We start from the raw sequence: 22,011 nt of genomic DNA on the forward strand, positions 1-22,011 counted from the left end.
GGCATTTATGCCACTAACTGGTTCTCATGTTTCCCAGACCTGAATCCTATTGAAAACCTCAGGTTTGTAAAGCATCAGCGCATCCAACGCCGCCAAGTAACAGGCTGTGCAGGAGCTCACCGATGCCCCGATACCTCAGAATACCACCCATTATCTCATCAGGAGCATGCCCAGACATTGTCAGGAGGCTACAGACACGTGGGGCCAGACATTTATCTTTCACCTCACTGTAAATGACGCGCCCCTGGGCCTGTGTCGCGCTGCGTTGCGCACGCGGGAGCCTACCCGGAGCCGGATCAGTGGAGGGTTGTAGTCTCGTGGCGGTGACCCGGTCCGTGCCCAGGGAGTCAAACTAGACGGCAGTCTATTAGTAGTAAATAGTTGATGACTACGCCACCCGTTGAGTGCAGCCAGGAAGCTGCTGCTGCAGGGCAGACCGCTAAGGCCGGTGGTAGGATTGTGCAGCGTGATAGTATAACCCCCAACGGGAGGGGTATGGCCTCAGGGCAGCCGACGTGGATGATGGGGGTAGCAGGAACCACTCAGAGACGGTACGGTGTAGTTCAGGGTCTTTACTGGTAACAACGACAGACCCTCCCGGAGTACTTGCTAGCAAACGGGGCCTGGTCAGTCTTTGAGCAGATGGGATCTCCCCTGGCCAGGCGTAGTTGTAGGCCTCCCAAACTGACTGTACTCTTCTGGCTACCTTGCTAGAAGCTGTTGTAAGTAGCCCACGTCCCTGAGTGTACCGTGTGGTGCTCACCCGTATGGCCGGTGACTCGGGGCCTTCTAATGGCTTCCGCTCCACGATGGCGGTGCTGGTCCCACGCGTGTGACCGTGCCTTCGGGCTTCTGGGCCAGAGGACCTGAAATCCCCTGCCTGACGGATTCTGCTGCTGGGAAGGAGTTAGTCCCCACAGCCTCAGACTCCGGATCCGGTAAAGAATCTTCTTAGTCAGGGCGAGCTCTGCAGCTGCCAGCCCCTGACTCCTTGTAACTCTGCTGTTTCCTATGCTGCTTCTTGTCTCCACTCTCCTTGTCTGACTCACCCTGCCTCAGCCCCGGGTTTATACAGGGGAAGTTCTTCCCCTCCCAAGACTGGGCAGGAGGTGTGGCATGCACAGGATCCCTGACCAAAGGACCTCCCACCTGCTCTCAGACATAACATTACATTACTGTGGAAAACCAGACCCCTGGGGTGCCACATTCCCCCCTAGTGAAATTTAGTACTCCGGGACTAAACACATTTAGAAAAACATAACAAAGTATAACAATAACAATACTATAAGAAAAACACATAAGATGGTTACGGCGTGTCCGCAACCGGATGCAGTCTTTGAAGAAAAGCAAAGGTGTCCATTTCACCAACACAGGGAGACGTAACCAGGTAGGGGTCTGTCCTACCCCGAGTCCTTAACAGTCTCTAGTCCATCCTGGGTTACGCTCCAACTATATACAAGGATTCCCGGTAAATCCACCAAGGTTTCCTAAAAACAACTGGAAACACAAAATTATACACAAGCAACAATACACAGATAAACATAAATAAAACTATTTTTACACTTCAAATTCTCCAGCGTGCGGGTAACTGGCCTCTAGTGGCCCTAGTGGACCTACGGAGCTGACTGTCTGGCCCTGAACTACAGGGTGTAGGAGCTGTCAAGGGTAAACTGGGCAGCTGTCTACCGGCTCTTTGTCTCACTAGGGGTACGGCAGGCTCACTATAAGCAGAGGGTTGATTCTCCTGTTCTACTCGTGTGGAGTCTTCTGCCTCCTGGACCGGCTGTTCTTCCAGCTCTACCCGTTGCTCCGTAGGTTCTTGGGATGATGGTTGGAGGAAGGTGAGTACGGGTACCACAACTGCACCATTGACTTGAGTCCAAGACCGAGGGAAGTCCCCGAGCATGGTACTAACCATATCTTCCCTTTCCTCTACGGGTCGATGGTCTTCTTGTTCTTCTTCAGGGTTCCTCAGTTGTTCGGGACACTTCTTCAGGTGGTCCCGGGATACAATGGCTGTGGTTTCCCCTCCGTCTTTACTGATGGTACAGACCTTCGGGTTCTCGTGGCTTGAGGGCAGTACGGTGTACGGGTCCTTCTCCCACTGGTCATCCAACTTGTGGAGCCGTCTTTTCCTCTTCAAGACCTGCTCTCCGGGTTCCAGGGGAACAGCGGGAGCATACTGGTTGTAAGTCTTCTCTTGTCTCTCCCTAGCCTGACAGAGACTTCGCTCCACGCTCTCTTGTACTCTCCGGTACTGCTGCTGCCTCTCTGTGTCCCAGTCTGTTTCTGGTGAAGTGTCCTCAGGTGTCAGGACTCCCATTTCCAGGTCAACAGGTAACTTACCAGGTCTCGCCCTCATTAGGTAAGCCGGGGTACAGTTGGTGGAACCTACCGGGATGTGGTTGTATAGGTCCACCAGATCGGGCAACTTCTCAGGCCACAGACTGCGTTCTTCCAGGGGCAATGTTTTTAGAAGATCCATTACCACCTGGTTCATTTTTTCACAAAGTCCATTAGTTTGCGGATGGTAGGGTGTCGTCCTTATCTTCCGGCAGCCATACAGATTGCAGAATTCCTGGAAGACCTCCGCTTCAAAGGCAGGTCCCTGGTCCGTCAGCACTTGGTCCGGGTACCCGTGTGGACGGCAGAAGTGCTGCTGGAAGGCTCTAGCTGCTGTTTGAGCCGTTAAGTCCTTGACGGGGACGACAACCAAGAACCGGGAGTAATGATCCACGATGGTTAACGCGTAGACGTAGCCACTTCTGCTTGGGGTCAGTTTTACATGATCCAAGGCTACCAGTTCCAACGGTTGCCGGGTGACGATGGACTGCAGGGGAGTCTTCTGGCTGGCCCGGTCCTTCCTTCTCAGATTGCACGGGCCACAATCTCTGCACCACTTCTCGATGGTTCCCCTCATGCCTACCCAGTGGAACCGCTCGCGCAGCAGGAACTCCAGCTTTTTCCACCCAAAGTGTCCAGCTCCGTCGTGGTATGCCTCCATCACCATGGCTGCGTCTCTTCGTGGCACCACTACTTGCCAGAGTAATTCATGCGTCCGGGAGTTAACCATTCTGCGGCACAACTTCCCCTTGTAAAGGAACAGTTGACTCTTCTCTGCCCATAGTTGTTTGGCTTCCTCCGGAGCATCTGGTTCAAGGCGAGCCTCCGGCCGAGTCAGCATCTCCTTCACCAGTCGGACGGCAGGGTCGCTGTCTTGCGTTTCCGCCCAGTTGTAGTGGGGTAAGGGGTTCAACGTAGCAGCCTGCTTACTCCTTACCCGGTGGGAATACTGAATAGTCCCATGACGGTGGAACGCAGGGAGTTCAACTTCTTCCAGTCCCTCCGGATCTTCTCCTCCGTCCGGCAGGTTGGGCATCCTGGACAGGGCGTCCGCGTTGGTATTGGAGCGTCCTGCCCGGTATTTAATTGTGAACTCGTAGTTGGACAGACGGGCCATCCACCTCTGCTCCAGGGCACCGAGTCTTGCCGTGTCCAGGTGTGTCAGCGGGTTGTTATCCGTGTACACGGTGAACCGGGAAGAAGTAAGGTAATGCTTAAAGCGCTCAGTGATTGCCCATACTACAGCCAGGAACTCTAACTTAAATGAGCTGTAATTCTCGGGGTTCCTTTCGGTGGGTCGCAGTTTTCGGCTGGCGTAGGCGATTACTCGTTCCTTCCCCTGCTGGATCTGGGACAGTACGGCTCCTAGCCCGATGTTACTGGCGTCGGTGTAGAGGATAAAGGGCTGGCTATAATCCGGGTACGCCAGGATTTCGTCCCCCGTGAGGGCCATCTTCAGCTGGCGGAAGGACTCTTCTTCCAGCTCTTCCCATTTGAAGGGCGGCTTCTGGTTCTTGGCCTTCCGGGACTGGCCTATCAGGAGGTCCTGCATAGGTGCTGCCTTTTTGGTGAAACCGGGAATAAACCTTCGGTAGTAGCCTACCAACCCGAGGAACTGCCGCACTTCTTTTACGCTGGAGGGGCTTGGCCATTCCTTAATTGCGGTGATTTTATCAGGGTCGGGAGCCACTCCGTCAGCGCTCACTACGTGTCCCAGGTACTGCACCTTTGGTTTCAGGAGGTGACACTTGGAGGGTTTCACCTTTAGGCCGTAACTCGCCAGAGCCTCGAACACTTCCGCCAGGTGTTTCAGGTGGTCCTCATACGTCTTGGAATATACGATGACATCGTCCAGGTACAACAGGACCGTCTCGAAGTTTCTGTGGCCCAGACAACACTCCATTAGGCGTTGGAAGGTTCCTGGTGCGTTGCAGAGTCCGAACGGCATGCAGGTGAACTCGCTAAGTCCCATCGGGGTGGTGAATGCGGTCTTCTCCCGGTCTGCCTCTGCTACAGGAACCTGCCAGTACCCGCTAGTGAGATCCAAGGTAGAGAAGAAGTTAGCAGATCTTAACGCAGCCAATGACTCCTCTATCCTTGGTAAGGGGTACGCATCCTTGTGTGTGATACGGTTGATTTTCCGGTAATCTACACACATCCTCATGGTGTTGTCTTTCTTTTTGACTAAAACTAATGGGGCTGCCCAGGGGCTACAACTATCCCGGATTACCCCAGCCTCCTTCATGTCTCTAAGCATCCCCTTGGCGTGTTGGTAATGTGCAGGGGGTACGGGTCGATACCTCTCTTTTATGGGAGGATGATCTCCCGTGGGGATGCGATGTTCTACCCCCTTGACTCGCCCGAAGTCTAACGGGTGTTTACTAAACACTCTCTCATACTCTTGAACCACCCGATAGACTCCTTGTTTCTGATGTGAGGGAGTGGAGTCAGTACCCAGATGTAGTTGCTGACACCAGTCCTCCATGTCTTTCTTAGAGCCGTTACCTTCCTCCGGGTGAGATGGAGGCAAGGGTTCCACAGATTGTATAGAATTTTGATTAGTGATATATAATTTGGCTAGCGTGGCATACCGGGGCAGGTACACTTCCCTCTCCCCGATATTTATTATGCGAACGGGCACCCTCCCATGGCGTACATTGACGACCCCCCGTGCTGTCAAAATGGTGGGCCTACTGTCTGAGTAAACTGGTTCTACCATTGCCTGGTAATCTCTACCTCTCAGACCAATAGCTGCCCGGCACCAAATCATCATTTCACTTTTTGGGGGCATGGCAATAGGAAAAGGTTCACACATTCTTACGCTACCAATCTCACCGCCGGAGAGTTCCACTTGTTGCCGTTGCATCAGTGCCCGGATCTCTTTCTGGAGCACCCGCTACTCGCCGGAGCTGGCATTCTTGGCAACCTGCTGTAAAAGGAAAATCACCTCTGCAAGACAATTTTCAATTACATTAGTTCCTAGAGTTATTTTTGGGTGACTCTCATGTTTATCAATATCTACAATGATCAGTCCCTGTGCGGCCAGTTCGACTCTACCAATTTTGATGGTCACCTCTTTAAATCCGATCTGTGGCACGGGCTGACCATTGCTGGCGATGATACTCAAGTCGTCGTCGGGGTAGCGGGTAATATCCGAGTCATTCCAGTACTGCTTGAAGAGCACGTACGGGATGGTGGTGACCTGTGACCCGGTATCCAGTAGGGCACTCATGGGAATGCCATCCAGTACCACAGGCAAGACTGGACGTCCTCCCACATATCTGTCGCGCCAGTTCGATGGGCCTGGTGATCTTTTTCCTGGGGGTTGGCCCTCTACCCCAGGTTGTGCCCGTTTAAAGAACAGTACCTTTCCATATGTCCGGGTTGATTGCAGCGGCGGCAGATGGGTCGTCCGTCCTCGCTGTATCGGTCACTGGGTCTTCCTCTGGCCGGTGGGGTCCTCCTTGGTCGACGCCACGGGATGTCCTCCGGTCCGGATGCCAGCTGGATCTTCCCTGGGGTGGAAACCTGTAAAGACTGCACAGTTCGGGTTAGCGCAGCAACGCTCTTAGCTAGCTCTTGGACCTGATGGTGTAGGTCTGGAGCCGGGTCATTGTCCAAAGCCTGCGCATCAGCTCCCACAGGCCCTGCCAACAAGGGCGCCGCCTCCTGGTGGTAAGTGATAGCTGGGCGCCTGTGGGTAACAACGCCACCCGGTGCTGGTTCTCGGAGCACCCGGATAGCTCTATCCTTGAACTGTGCAAAGTCCAGATGGGGATCCTGTAAGGCCATTGCCCGCAACTGGGTTCGGTGGGCATTGCAATATAAACCCTCTATAAATTGTTCAGTCAATAGCCTGTCCTCGTTTCCCACCCCATCAGGGTCGATCTGCTTTATGGCCCTCAGGGCCTCTTGTAGGTTTAGTGCATAGTCCCTTATACTCTCATGCGCTCGCTGCTTGCACCCGTAGAATCTAAGCTTAATCTCGGCTGAGGTGCGGGTATCAAAGGTGTCCTTCAGCCGGGTTAGTATCCCTGCGACAGTCTTCCTCCCAGGTGGCCAGGATTTTACTTCCCTTTTGGCTGCCCCGGTTAGTTGGGCCACCAGGATGCTCACTTTTTGCTCTTCTGTGAGGGGGTACACCTGGAAGAGGCTATCCAGCTTTTCTCTAAAGTCATGCAGGGTATGTGACTCCCCTGAGTACTGGGGTAGCCAAGCTGCTCCCGGGATATAGGGCATGGTGAAGGGCATAACTGCAGCAGCGGTAGCGCTGGCGGGGGTTGAGGCAGTGAAGCTCTCCTCCGTATCCGACATCTTCCTCCCCCCTAGTGGACCGTGGCCTACCTTGCGATGATCCTCTTCCGTAGGCCGCGGCTCCGCAGTGGATCGTCAGGGTTGAGGACCTTCCGTCGCGCTCCTGTGACGTCGGCGTCTGCTGGGCTCCTTCCAGGACCTTACGCAACGTCCGGACGTGAGGCGGGGCTTCAGTTCTCGCGCGCTTTCGGAGTCCACGCCCCTCTTCTTCCCGCGCGGCGTCCTCAAGATGGCGTCCAATGGCGGGAAAACTCCACGGATGGCGGGAAGAAGGTAGAAAATGGCGCCGGATGGCGGGAAACCTTCACCACTGGTAAGTTTGAACAGTCTTTGCTTTTCAGGCACGCAGTACCCGGTGGTTGCGGGCACGAAATCCTGCCGACTACGCCAAAGTTGACGCGCCCCTGGGCCTGTGTCGCGCTGCGTTGCGCACGCGGGAGCCTACCCGGAGCCGGATCAGTGGAGGGTTGTAGTCTCGTGGCGGTGACCCGGTCCGTGCCCAGGGAGTCAAACTAGACGGCAGTCTATTAGTAGTAAATAGTTGATGACTACGCCACCCGTTGAGTGCAGCCAGGAAGCTGCTGCTGCAGGGCAGACCGCTGAGGCCGGTGGTAGGATTGTGCAGCGTGATAGTATAACCCCCAACGGGAGGGGTATGGCCTCAGGGCAGCCGACGTGGATGATGGGGGTAGCAGGAACCACTCAGAGACGGTACGGTGTAGTTCAGGGTCTTTACTGGTAACAACGACAGACCCTCCCGGAGTACTTGCTAGCAAACGGGGCCTGGTCAGTCTTTGAGCAGATGGGATCTCCCCTGGCCAGGCGTAGTTGTAGGCCTCCCAAACTGACTGTACTCTTCTGGCTACCTTGCTAGAAGCTGTTGTAAGTAGCCCACGTCCCTGAGTGTACCGTGTGGTGCTCACCCGTATGGCCGGTGACTCGGGGCCTTCTAATGGCTTCCGCTCCACGATGGCGGTGCTGGTCCCACGCGTGTGACCGTGCCTTCGGGCTTCTGGGCCAGAGGACCTGAAATCCCCTGCCTGACGGATTCTGCTGCTGGGAAGGAGTTAGTCCCCACAGCCTCGGACTCCGGATCCGGTAAAGAATCTTCTTAGTCAGGGCGAGCTCTGCAGCTGCCAGCCCCTGACTCCTTGTAACTCTGCTGTTTCCTATGCTGCTTCTTGTCTCCACTCTCCTTGTCTGACTCACCCTGCCTCAGCCCCGGGTTTATACAGGGGAAGTTCTTCCCCTCCCAAGACTGGGCAGGAGGTGTGGCATGCACAGGATCCCTGACCAAAGGACCTCCCACCTGCTCTCAGACATAACATTACATTACTGTGGAAAACCAGACCCCTGGGGTGCCACAGTAAACATTTCTATAACATCATTTGTTATTATTCTCTACTTCAAAATCCATTCTGAAAAAGTCCTATAAATATCAAAATGCACAAACAAAAGATATCATAGGCAGAAAATGGGAAGATAAACAGCAAAAGAAGTAATTGTTAAAACAAATCTAATAGAAATGTTAATTATTATTTTTTTTAAGTTCTTCAAACCCGATTGGCTTCTTTCTGGCGTCGCTTTATAAAGAGAAAGTTTTGCAAGAAGAAGCAGATGTTCCCCAGGTAAGTCCTTACTGATACAACGCTGTTACATTGCCTTATACCAATGTTCCCAGCCGGCAGCTCTATGCTGGTGTCAGAACTACAACTCCCAGAATGGCATAAAGAGCCGTAGATTGGGGAGAAGTGCCCGACACAATCAGTGGTAAAACTGCAGAATAGTAATTTACAGGACCAACCTGAATGATACAAGGATCCTGGTAGATGATGGAGGAGAAACTCTCTGAAGTGACATGTGAGATGGACACTTCAAAGGGCATTTAAATATTTTTGTCACATTTTTCACAAAATGCAGAACGCCTATATCCACAATATACTTTCCTCACTCTTTCATACCTGTTGGGCAACAATATTACTTGTTTTTTTAGGAATCATTTATTGATCATTTGTTCACATATGTAACTAAAACAACCTACAAATGGTTGATGAACTTGATGAAGAAAATTATAATATTATAATCAATTATCTTTTGATTTTCAGTCTTGGGACGTCTGGCTAAAGTGACATCGAAAGTTCTTTATTACATCATTATTCATAAATCAAGTGTGATGAAAAGACTCTGCAGTACAGCCCTCTATGTCTCCGCCGTACAGCCCTCTATGTCTCCGCTGTACAGCCCTCTATGTCTCCTCCGTACAGCCCTCTATGTCTCCTCTGTACAGCCCTCTATGTCTCCACCGTACAGCCCTCTATGTCTCCTCTGTACAGCCCTCTATGTCTCCTCCGTACAGCCCTCTATGTCTCCTCCGTACAGCCCTCCATGTCTCCTCCGTACAGCCCTCTATGTCTCCGCCGTACAGCCCTCTATGTCTCCTCCATACCGCCCCCTGTCTCCACCGTACAGCCCTCTATGTCTCCTCCGTACAGCCCTCTATGTCTCCTTCATACTGCCCTCTATGTCTCCGCTGTACAGTCCTCTATATCTCCTCCATACCACCCTCTATGTCTCCGCCATACAGCCCTCTATGTCTCCTCCGTACAGTCCTCTATGTCTCCGCTGTACAGCCCTCTATGTCTCTTCCGTACAGTCCTCTATGTCTCCACCGTACAGTCCTCTGTCTCCTCCGTACAGCCCTCTATGTCTCCTCTGTACAGTCCTCTATGTCTCCACCATACAGCCCTCTATGTCTCCTCCATACCGCCCTCTGTCTCCACCGTACAGCCCTCTATGTCTCCTCCGCACAGCCCTCTATGTCTCCGCCGTTCAGCCCTCTATGTCTCCTCCGTACAGCCCTCTATGTCTCCTCCATACCACCCTCTATGTCTCCTCCGTACAGCCCTCTATGTCTCCATCGTACAGCCCTCTATGTCTCCACCGTACAGCCCTCTATGTCTCCACCGTACAGCCCTCTTTGTCTCCTCCGCACAGTCCTCTATGTCTCCTCCACACAGCCCTCTATGTCTCCTCCGCACAGCCCTCTGTCTCCTCCGCACAGCCCTCTATGTCTCCACCGTACAGTCCTCTATGTCTCCTCCGTACAGCCCTCTATGTCTCCTCCATACCACCCTCTATGTCTCCGCCATACAGCCCTCTATGTCTCCTCCGTACAGTCCTCTATGTCTCTGCTGTACAGCCCTCTGTCTCCTCCGTACAGCCCTCTATGTCTCCTTCGCACACTCCTCTATGTCTCCTCCATACCGCCCTCTATGTCTCCTCCATACCGCCCTCTATGTCTCCACCGTACAGCCCTCTATGTCTCCGCCATACAGCACTCTATGTCTCCTCCATACCGCCCTCTATGTCTCCACCGTACAGCCCTCTATGTCTCCTCCATACCGCCCTCTATGTCTCCGCCATACAGCCCTCTATGTCTCCTCCGTACAGTCCTCTATGTCTCCGCTGTACAGCCCTCTATGTCTCCGCCATACCGCCCTCTATATCTCCGCTGTACAGTCCTCTATGTCTCCTCCATACCACCCTCTATGTCTCCGCCATACAGCCCTCTATGTCTCCTCCGTACAGTCCTCTATGTCTCCGCTGTACAGCCCTCTATGTCTCCTCCGTACAGCCCTCTATGTCTCCTCCGTACAGTCCTCTATGTTTCCACTGTACAGCCCTCTATGTCTCCTCCGTACAGCCCTCAATGTCTCATCCATACCGCACTCTATGCCTCCGCCGTACAGCCCTCTACGTCTCCACCGTACAGCCCTCTATGTCTCCACTGTACAGCCCTCTGTCTCCTCCGCACAGCCCTCTATGTCTCCGCCGTACAGCCCTCTGTCTCCACCGTACAGCCCTCTATGTCTCCACTGTTCAGCCCTCTATGTCTCCTCCGCACGGCCCTCTATGTCTCCGCCGTACAGCCCTCTATGTCTCCTCCGTACAGCCCTCTATGTCTCCTTCATACCGCCCTCTATGTCTCCGCTGTACAGTCCTCTATGTCTCCTCCATACCACCCTCTATGTCTTCGCCATACAGCCCTCTATGTCTCCTCCTTACAGTCCTCTATGTCTCCGCCGTACAGTCCTCTATGTCTCCTCCGTACAGTCCTCTATGTCTCCTCCGCACAGTCCTCTATGTCTCCTCCGCACAGCCCTCTATGTCTCCGCCGTACAGCCCTCTATGTCTCTGACTAGCCCAGGGGGAGATGGGGATGACTCGTTACCCGGGCCTTTAGCCTGGCCTTTACGGATGTCGCGGTGGTCGGCTCCCGGGCCCGTACCCTGGGCCTCTCCTTTAAAAAGGGGTTGGTGATTTATTAAGTTTATAAAAGTTCGTGACGCCACCTATGGTTTCTGATGATATTCACCAGTGCTGCGCAGTCTACTGAGGCCGGTGATAAGGCAGCTAGATGGTATAGCTCCCCACAGGTGGAGCTGGGCCTCAGGGCAGTATAAGAACGGGGATACAGGACAAGGAGACTCAGCCGAGTCGGAGCAAGAACAGGGACGGACACAATAGTCACTTCAGTACCTTTTACTGATGGAAATTCAGGCACTCCCCGGAGCACTGTAGGGTGAAGGGTGTATGTCCGGATCTTCCCCAATGAGCAGGTTTTGGGCCTCCTGGTTCTTGCTGCTGCTTAATAAGTTTCTGACCTGCCTGGAGCTAGGCCTAACTTTGTCTCTGTCCTGCGCTGGCTGACCTTGTGGTAGGGCCTTCTCTTGGAGTGCACGCTCCCGACCTACGGGGCCTATGTGTCTCCTGGCTCTGGTACGTATCAGCACTTTAGCGATCCTGGGACTTGTAGTTCTCCAGGGATTCCGGTTTATCTTACTGGGTCGTGGAGATCCCGGCAAGCTTCGAACCCGGTGTCCGGTAACTACTTCTTCGGGGTGAGCTAGTTAAGCTCCTCTGCCCCCTATGAACTAACTCTCTACTCCTTCGCCTTCAGCCTACTCGGACCCTCAATAGGCTACTCAAACTAACGGCAGCGTGCCGCTTTTCACCGATCTTATCGCGCCGGCACACCCAAAGCTCACCTCTCTGAGCTACACGGAGTCTGGACTCCACTCTGTATTCAGGCTTGCACCAACTGAACTCTCAGAGGAATTGCTGAGTCACTGAGCTCCACTGCAGACTGACCTGTTTCTGTGTCTCGCTCTGCAGGAACTCATCAACAGACTAACTGCTGCATGGCTCCACCTTCCCTTTTATATCTCCCTAAGGAGCTCCCTCTGGTGGTCTGAGGTGGAAGGTGGAGATGTGTGAATGGTTATGGGGGCCTCTTGTGGAGGAATCCTTCACTACACCCTTCTGGGATTTGTGATACCAAGCACAGCTGGGCTTCACATCTCCACCGTACAGCCCTCTATGTCTCCTCCGTACAGCCCTCTGTCTCCTCCATACAGCCCTCTATGTCTCCGCCATACAGCCCTCTATGTCTCCACTGTACAGTCCTCTATGTCTCCTCCATACCGCCCTCTATGTCTTCGCCATACAGCCCTCTTTGTCTCCTCCGTACAGCCCTCTATGTCTCCGCTGTACAGCCCTCTATGTCTCCTCCATACCGCCCTCTATGTCTCCTCCATACCGCCCTCTATGTCTCCGCCGTACAGCCCTCTATGTCTCCACCGTACAGCCCTCTATGTCTCCTCCGTATAGTCTTCTATGTCTCCACCGTACAGCCCTCTATGTCTCCTCCATACCACCCTCTATGTCTCCGCCATACAGCCCTCTATGTCTCCACCGTACAGCCCTCTATGTCTCCATCGTACAGCCGTCTATGTCTCCACCGTACAGCCGTCTATGTCTCCACCATACAGCCGTCTATGTCTCCTCCGTACAGCCCTCTATGTCTCCTCCGTACAGCCCTCTATGTCTCCTCCGTACAGCCCTATGTCTCCTCCGTACAGCCCTCTATGTCTCCTCCGTACAGCCCTCTATGTCTCCTCCGTACAGCCCTCTATGTCTCCGCCATACAGCCCTCTGTCTCCACCATACTGCCCTCTATGTCTCCTCCGTACAGCCCTCTATGTCTCCTCCGTACAGTACTCTGTCTCCGTCGTACAGACGTCTATGTCTCCGCCATACAGCCCTCTGTCTCCACCGTACAGCCCTCTATGTCTCCACCATACAGCCCTCTTTGTCTCAGCTGTTTAACCACTTTAGAGCCCATGACGTCTTAGTAGGTTCATTTGCATACTGCCCGTTCAGTGAGGGCTGCTGCGCTGAGCCCTCACTGAACCGAGCACATGTCAGCTGATTCTTACAGCTGACATGTGCCCGCAACAGCCGCGGGTGGAATCGCGATCCACCCGCGGCTGTTAACCTGTTAAATGCCGCTGTCAATCTCCGACAGCGGCATTTAACGCGCGCTTCCTGGAAGCGCGTCCTAAGCCCCGCCCACCGGCGACCCCGTCACGTGATCGCGGGTCGCCGATGGGCGTGCATGACAACCCAGGGTCTGCAGCAGTCGCCTGTGGTTGTCATGATCTGGTCGCTATGAGCGCCACCTTGTGGTCGGCGCTCATAGCACAGGACCATTTCTGCTGCATACAGGGGACCTGCTGGTCCCCTGTATGTAGCAGAGCCGATCAGACAACTGCTGCTTCTAGTCTCCTATGGAGACTATTGAAGCATGCAGTAAGTGAAAAAAAAAAGTTATTAAAAGAATAAAAAAAATATATATATATAAAAGTTTAAATCACCCCCCTTTTGCCCCATTCAAAATAAAATACTAAAAAATAAACCCCACATACACATATTTGGTATCGCCGCGTTCAGAATCGCCCGATCTATCAATATAAAAAAAGAATTAATCCGATCAGTAAACGGCATAACGATAAAAAAATTCTAAACGCCAGAATTACGTTTTTTGGTCGCCGCAAAATTGCAATAAAATGCAATAAAGGGGGATCAAAACATCGTATCTCCCCCAAAATGTTATCAATAAAAACATCAGCCCGGCGCGCAAAAAATAAGCCCTCACCCAGCCCCGGATCACGAAAAATGGAGACGCTACAGGTCTCGGAAAATGGCGCTATTTTTTATATATTTTTTTACCAAATTTTGGATTTTTTTTTCACCACTTAAATATAAAAGAACCCATACATGTTTGGTGTCTATGAACTTGTAATGACCTGGAGAATAAGAATGGCAGGTCAGTTTTAGAATTCAGTGAACGTGGTAAAAAAAACAAATAAAAAACAACTGTGGTATTGCACTTTTTTTTGCAATTTTACCGCACTTGGAATTTTTTTCCCGTTTTCCCGTACATGATATGGTAAAACTAGTAATGGCGTTGAAAAGTACAACTCGTCCCGCAAAAAATAAGCCCTCACATGGCCATGTTGACCAAACAATAAAAACGCTATGGCTCTGGGAACAAGGGGAGCAAAAAACGAAAAAGCAAAAACGACAAAACCCAAGGTTGCGAAAGGGTTAATAGTGATTCTTGATTTCTTTATGTTTTGGCAACTTTTATGACTATTTTTAGATTTCTGATATTGAAAATGTTGTTTTTTTAGTACTGGGGTAATATTCAGTATCATGTTGTAAATGTCCACATTTTAGCGTAATTTTGTCATTTGTTTCAACATTTTGAGCTGAATTATTTTAGCACAATCAATATATTTCATTCTTTATAGCCTATCAGTCTCACGCTCATGTCTCATGCATCTTTACAGCATCTCCAAAGTTTGCCCTTTATTTCTTGAATCTCAAAAACTTTTAGATCCCAATTTATGAAAGTGTCATTACCAGAAAACTGGCATAAAACACTTTCAAAAGTTTCAAATTATTGCTCAAGGCAAAGATGCGCCAAACAATTGGGATTTTTTTGCGTTTCCACAACACTTTCAGGTAGCTCCGCCAAAATAGGAGGAGTTGGGAAAGAGCCAGTGTAGGACGGGGCGGTGCTGTAGAACGGGTCGGTGCTGTAGGACTGGGCGGTGCTGTAGGACTGGGCGGTGCTGTAGGACGGAACGGTGCTGTAGGACGGCACGGTGCTGTAGGACGGGGCGGTGCTGTAGGATTGGGCAGTGCTTTAGGACGGAGCGGTGCTGTGGGACGGGGCGATGCTGTAGGACGGAGCGGTGCTGTAGGACGGGGCGGTGCTGTAGGATTGGGTAGTGCTCTAGGACGGAGCTGTGCTGTAGGACGGAGCGGTGCTGTAGGACCGGGCGGTGCTGTAGAATGGAGCGGTGCTGTAGGACGGAGCGGTGCTGTAGGACGGGGCAGTGCTGTAGGACGGGGCGATGCTGTGCCCGTCATCAAATTCTTCAAAATAGGAACAATTTCTTCTCCAGAAATATGACTCCAGTTCCTGTAGTCCCTGACTGGAGTAACATTTCTGAAGAGGCAGATGGAGACGCACACCACTGATCAGATACATCATTAGGTGCTGTGCGCCTCTTAAAGAAATCAGCGAATCTTATTCATGCATGCTTTTCATTAAGACTGGTGACTGAGAAAGCGCTCACAAAATGATTAAAATAATTGTCTTAGTCATTTCTATGCATAGATTATCTATGCGCCTAAAGTGGCATAATCCTTTATGAATTTTCCCCCCCGGGCTTCCACAAGCTTCCACAAGCCCAGTAGTGCCTTAGCTTTGCAGCTTTTGGTGGATCTAGTCAGGAGTGGAGTAAAAATGCTAAAAGTCACAACATTTTTGTGCTACTTCGAATTGCGCCAAAATTTTGTAACTTTTCAAAGTGTTTAACACTAGAAAACTGTCAAAAAATTTGATGAATCGGGCCCTATATCTCCAGCAGTACCAATAAATGAATAGGGCAATGAATGGAGTCAATGAATGGAGTAATGAGGCTTGTGCAGCTTGTGTAACTTTTTTTATTTATTTGCTTGTTTTTTGCAGGACTATTTGGCGTTTTCATTTATACCCTTATTTTACATATAACTTTTTTATCACTTTTTATTCAATTTTTTGTCAGTATGATAAAAACGTGACATTTTTGGCGTGTTTTTTATTATTCTTTTGTTATAGTATTCTCCGTATAGAATAAATAATGTGACAGTTTTATAATTCGGGTCGTTCCGGACGCGGTGATACCAATTATGTGTACGCCAATTGTTTAGTTTCGTTTTAACACAAAGGCTGCGTTTCTAGTAGTGAAAATGAATTTTGTAATTTGTGTGATCTCTTTTGTATGGTTTTTTTATTTTTTCTGCATTTTATTTAACTTTTTTTTTACTTTTTCACTTCGTCCCACTGTGGGACATGTATATTTTGTACTTTGATCACTGGTCTCATACATTGTGATACTTGTGTACTGCAGGCCCTGAGACCTGTCAGTGTCTCACTGACTCAGCCCGTTAGACTCTGCTTCAATCGGCCCCGGTTAGTTCCAAAACCGGTCGTGGCCGATGCCGCAGGGTCATATACAGCTGTCATATACAGCTGTCAGCCGGATTGTCCTCATTGCTGTTTTAAAACGGCGGTTTGGAATAGGGCCCCTTTACGGCTGCCATTACAATGCGTATTGATGGTCATTAAGCAAATTCATGACTGCATTTCGAGTTTAGTTTTTGCGGCGTTTATTGTGTGTAATAATGACCCGACAATATGTTTCTCCAGGTCAGTACGATTACACCAATACTGTAAGGATTTTACTGGAAAAATAAGAAAAAATTAGAACTTTGTAAAAATTAATTGGTTTGTGTTGCAATTTTTTTTTTTCCGTCAGAGCCATGTGACCGCTTATTTTCTTGTGCACTCCTGTAGTTTCACACTCTCTTGATCACTTTCTTTTGGGGTGGAGACAAAAAACATCAATTCTAAAATTGAATGTATGGGTCGAGTAGCCTTAGATTTTGATTTTGCTTCTTTTTGGGACATGATAATAAAAAAAAATGATAAAAAAATTGTTCTTTGGGATTTTTCTTACACTTTTTATTAAATTTACGTTATTTTCGTTGCCCCCTCAGTACCTGAACCTGTGATCATTTGGGCTGGGGTGCAAAAGTGATTGTGCCATGAAAGTTATATTTTAGCTGTGTGAGAGTGCCAGCGGCATTTAGATGGTTAAATCAGCAGCAATCTAAGCTAGCTCTGATTGCTGCTCTTCGCACAGGCGCTGACTGTATAACACAGACGACACCTGCAGCTCCTGAGCCCGCTCCCAACATATGGCACCACTACATCCAATGGTGGGAAAGGATCAATGGTGTTTGGCCATTCACTCGCTGTTATATCTGTTTCCTAGGAGGGATGAAGGTGACCATACAAAGATTGATAGATGTGAACTATTAATTCACAAATTACATACCAAGCTCTTGTAGCAACATCTCATGATGCCATTTGCAAGGAATGATCAGGAAGCCTCTCTCCGATAGGAACATTTGCAAGTATTGGAATATTTAGAAAAAACATCCAAAAAATGGTAATAAATACAGGTTTACCCTGCATCAAAATAAGAAGAACCATTGCTCAGGTGATGTGTATTTGTGTAATGAGGGGGGTGCGGACTAAGGATGTGAGGCTCTTTACCAAGATGTGAAGAATTATTAGGCGCTTGTTTTCCTCAGACAAAATGGCCAAAAAAGAGACTTACAGAGGATGCAGCACTCCTGAAATTGCTAAGATATTGGGGCGCGATCACAGAACCAGCAAAAGTTTTGGTGCAAATAGTCGACGGGATCACAAAAAAGATGTTGAGAAAAAAAGACTCACATTAACTGTTAAAGATTTGAGAATAATCAAACGTGAATCGTCCAGGGCCCCATTATCCTCCAGTGCTGTCGTATTCCAGATCTGCAGTCTCCTGAAGGCCAAGAAGTACAAAGTGCTCGGTGTTTAGAGACATGGCCGAGGTAAGGAAGCTGAAACCCGACCACCACTGAACAAGACACAGAAAGGGAAACATCAAGACTGGGCCGAGAAATATCTGAAGACGGATTGTTCAAAGGTTTTATGGACTAATGAGATGAGAGGGACTCTTGATGGACCAGATGGATGAACCCATGGCTGGATTAATAATGGACACAGACCTCCACTTTAACTCAGGTGCCAGCGAGGAGGAGGTGGGCACTGATCTGGGCTGGTATTATTAAAGAGGAGCTAGTTAAACCTTTCCAGGTAGAAGATAGACTCAAAATAATCTCTCAGTTTTTAGAAGACACTTTCTTCAAGCAGTGGTACAGGAAAAAGTCTGCATCTTTCAAGAAAATCATAATTCTTCTACAGGACAATGCTCCATCACAGCACTGAAGTCTCCTTTGCTTGGTGCCACTAAATGCCTTAAAGAATAATGACACGGCCCCTTCTTCACCTGACCTAAACCCTATTAAGAACTTGTGGGCCCGTCTGGGAGATGTACAGGAAGGAAAAACTCTCCCCTGTCTTATAAGCGTCTGGGAGGTTGGTACCGCCCATGAAGTTGATCGGCAACAGATTAAGAAACTGACTGACTCCAAGGACGGATCTTATGGCTCTTATTGCTAAAAATTACAGCTATATTACTATATAGGCTACTGATATCATTTTTGAAATGTCAAATATATGTTGTACATTTTGAGTTGTTTGGTTATTATTCTTACTTTAACAGATGAAAAAAAAATAAGATGGAAAATATATATTTTTATTTAGTTGCCCAATAATTCTGCACACATTGTTATTCTCCTAAGACAAAACCCTCACTTTTACATTCTTAAATATTCAGGTTTTAGGTTTAGTAACCTTTTGCACTGACCAACAGCCCTGCAGTTGTTGAATTAAATTAATCATCAAAAATACAAATTGTCTAATAGTTAAGTAAGTTGAAGATGAAATGGTCTAAAAAAAAAAACAAAAGTTAAAGATGACACATTTCCTTTGCATTTTTGGCTATATATATATATATATATATATATATATATATATATATATATATATATATATATATACAGTGCCTACAAGTAGTATTCAACCCCCTGCAGATTTAGCTGGTTGACACATGCGGAATTAACTTGGCATTGTGACATTTGCACTGTAGATCAGCCTGGAAGTGGGAAATGCACTGCAGCAAATTTTGTTTTTGCTTTTTTTTTTTTTTTTTAAAAACGTTAAAAGGTAATTCAGAGTGTCATTTATTATTCAACCCCTCAAACCACAAGAATTCTGTTTGGTCCCCCTAAAGTATTAAGAAGTAGTTCAGGCACCAAGAATAATGAGCTTCACATGTGTGGATTAAAGATCTCTTTTGCCAGCCTTTTCTGACTATTTAAGACCCTCCCCAAACTTGTGAACAGCACTCAGACATGGTCAACATGGGAAAGACAAAGGAGCATTCCAAGGCCATCAGAGACAAGATCGTGGAGGGTCACAAGGCTGGCAAGGGGTACAAAACCCTTTCCAAAGAGTTGGGCCTACCTGTCTCCACTGTTGGGAGCATCATCCGTAAGTGGAAGGCTTATGGAACTACTGTTAGCCTTCCACGGCCTGGACAGCCTTTGAAAGTGTCCTCCCGTGCCGAGGCCAGGCTTGTCCGAAGAGTCAAGGCTAACCCAAGAACAACAAGGAAGGAGCTCCGGGAAGATCTCATGGCAGTGGGGACATTGGTTTCAGTTAATACCATAAGTAACGTACTCCACCGCAATGGTCTCCGTTCCAGACGAGCCTGTATGGTACCTTTACTTTCAAAGCGTCATGTCAAGGCTCGTCTACAGTTCGCTCATGATCACTTGGAGGACTCTGAGACAGACTGGTTCAAGGTTCTATGGTTTGATGAGACCAAGATCGAGACCTTTGGTGCCAACCACACACGTGACGTTTGGAGACTGGATGGCACTGCATACGACCCCAAGAATACCATCCCTACAGTCAAGCATGGTGGTGGCAGCATCATGCTGTGGGGCTGTTTCTCAGCCAAGGGGCCTGGCCATCTGGTCCGCATCCATGGGAAGATGGATAGCACGGCCTACCTGGAGATTTTGGCCAAGAACCTCCGCTCCTCCATCAAGGATCTTAAGATGGGTCGTAATTTCATCTTCCAACAAGACAACGACCCAAAGCACACAGCCAAGAAAACCAAGGCCTGGTTCAAGAGGGAAAAAGTCAAGGTGTTGGAGTGGCCTAGTCAGTCTCCTGACCTTAACCCAATTGAAAACTTGTGGAAGGAGCTCAAGAATAAAGTCCACATGAGACACCCAAAGAACCTAGATAACTTGGAGAAGATGTGCATGGAGGAGTGGGCCAAGATAACTCCACAGACCTGTGCCGGCCTGATCAGGTCTTATAAAAGACGATTATTAGCTGTAATTGCAAACAAGGGTTATTCCACAAAATATTAAACATAGGGGTTGAATAATAATTGACCCACACTTTTATGTTTAAAATTTAATAAAATTCAACTGAGCAAAATAACTTTTAGGTTTGTAAGATTTATGCTTCTGTTCATAAAACCTACTCTCGTTTGCAGTTTGAAGGCTCTAACTTATTTGCATCTTATCAAACCAGCTAAATCTGCAGGGGGTTGAATACTACTTGTAGGCACTGTATATATATATATATATATATATATATATATATATATTGTAATTTTTTTCATTTTAAAAATTACAAAAAGGGAAATGTGTTGATGCAAAAGTTTGGGCACCCTTGGAGATCTGTGTGCTCAGATAACTTTGACAAAGGTTTCAGACCTTAATTGGCCTGTTAGGGTTATGGCTTGTTCACTATCATCATTAGGAAAGGTCAGGTGATGCAAATTTCCCAGCTTTATAAAACCCAGCCTCCTCTAACCTTGTGCCAAAAAACAGCAGCCGTGGGTTCTTCTAAGCTGCTGCCTAGCACTCTAAAAATGAAAATAGTGGAGGCCCACAAAGCAGTAGAAGGCTATAAGAAGATAGCAAAACATTTTCAAGTTGCCCTTTCCTCAGTTCGAAATGTAATTAAGAAATGGCAATTACCAGGAACAGTGGAGGTCAAGATAAGGTCTGGAAGACCAAGCAAAATTTCAGTGAGAGTTGCTCGTAGGATTGCTAGAGAGGCAAATCAGAACCCCCGCTTGACTGCAAAAGACCTTCAGAAAGATTTAGCAGACTCTGGAGTTGTGGTACATTGTTCTTTTGTTTAGAGACACCTGCACAAATATGGCCTTCATGGAAGAGTCATCAGAAGAAAACCTCTTCTGTGTCCTCACAATAAAAGTCAGTATGCAAAAGTATGCAAAAGAACATCTAAACAAGTGTGATGCATTTTGGAAACAAGTCCTGTGGACCGAAGAGATTAAAATAGAACTCTTTGGCCACAATAATCAAAGGTATGTGTGGCGAAAAAAGGGCACAGAATTTCAGGAAAAGAACATCTTGCCAACCATTAAGCATGGGGGTGGATCAATCATGCTTTGGGGTTGTGTTGCAACCAATGGCACGGGGAACATTTCACAGGTAGAGGGAAGAATGAATTCAATGAAATTTCAACAAATTCTTGAGGCAAACATAACACCATCTGTTAAAGGGGTTATCTGAAGTCATCCAAGACGGCCACCCTTACCTGCAACCCTCCCTAGGCATAAACGAAGACTGGCTGCATATAGTATCAAAAATCGTCCTTAGAAATCTTATATAATTGACTTTTCCAGATGAACATACAGTACAGACCAAAAGTTTGGACACACCTTCTCATTTAAAGATTTTTTGTATTTTCATAACTATGAAAATTGTACATTCACACTGAAGGCATCAAAACTATGAATTAACACATGTGGAATTATATACTTAACAAAAAAGTGTGAAACAACTGAAACTATGTCTTATATTATAGGTTCTTCAAAGTAGCCACTTTTTGCTTTAATGACTGCTTTGCACACTCTTGGCATTCTCTTGATGAGCTTCAAGAGGTAGTCACCGGAAATGGTTTTCACTTCACACGTGTGCCCTGTCAGGTTTAATAAGTGGGATTTCTTGCCTTATAAAGGGGGTTGGGACCATCAGTTGTGTTGTGCAGAAGTCAGGTGGATACACAGCTGATAGTCCTACTGAATAGACTGTTAGAATTTGTATTATGGCAAGAAAAAAGCAGCTAAGTAAAGAAAAACGAGTGGCCATCATTACTTTAAGAAATGAAGGTCAGTCAGTGCGAAAAATTGGGAAAACTTTGAAAGTGTCCCCAAGTGCAGTTGCAAAAACCATCAAGTGCTACAAAGAAACTGGCTCACATGAGGACCGCCCCAGGAAAGGAAGACCAAGAGTCACCTCTGCTTCTGAGGATAAGTTTATCCGAGTCACCAGCCTCAGAAATCGCAGGTTAACAGCAGTTCAGATTAGAGACCAGGTCAATGCCACACAGAGTTCTAGCAGCAGACACATCTCTTCAACCACTGTTAAGAGGAGACTTTGTGCAGCCGG

At 48.5% G+C, this 22,011-nt stretch overlaps 1 protein-coding gene across 1 annotated transcript in view; it reads right to left on the minus strand.

Annotated features, from left to right (window-relative positions):
* The window catches only part of LOC141171739 (uncharacterized), a 28,894-nt gene extending 13,957 nt beyond the window's left edge, over window positions 1-14,937 (minus strand). Inside the window, exon 1 of the mRNA XM_073655383.1 lies at window positions 14,425-14,937. Within this exon, the coding sequence (XP_073511484.1) occupies window positions 14,425-14,937 (513 nt within the window). The remainder of the gene's footprint in view (window positions 1-14,424) is intronic.
* Between the last annotated feature and the right edge of the window lie 7,074 nt (window positions 14,938-22,011).

Source organism: Phyllobates terribilis, unplaced genomic scaffold (assembly GCF_046119375.1).
Source record: "Phyllobates terribilis strain yellow unplaced genomic scaffold, ASM4611937v1 Scaffold_12__6_contigs__length_324123572, whole genome shotgun sequence".
Classification (NCBI taxonomy): domain Eukaryota; kingdom Metazoa; phylum Chordata; class Amphibia; order Anura; family Dendrobatidae; genus Phyllobates; species Phyllobates terribilis.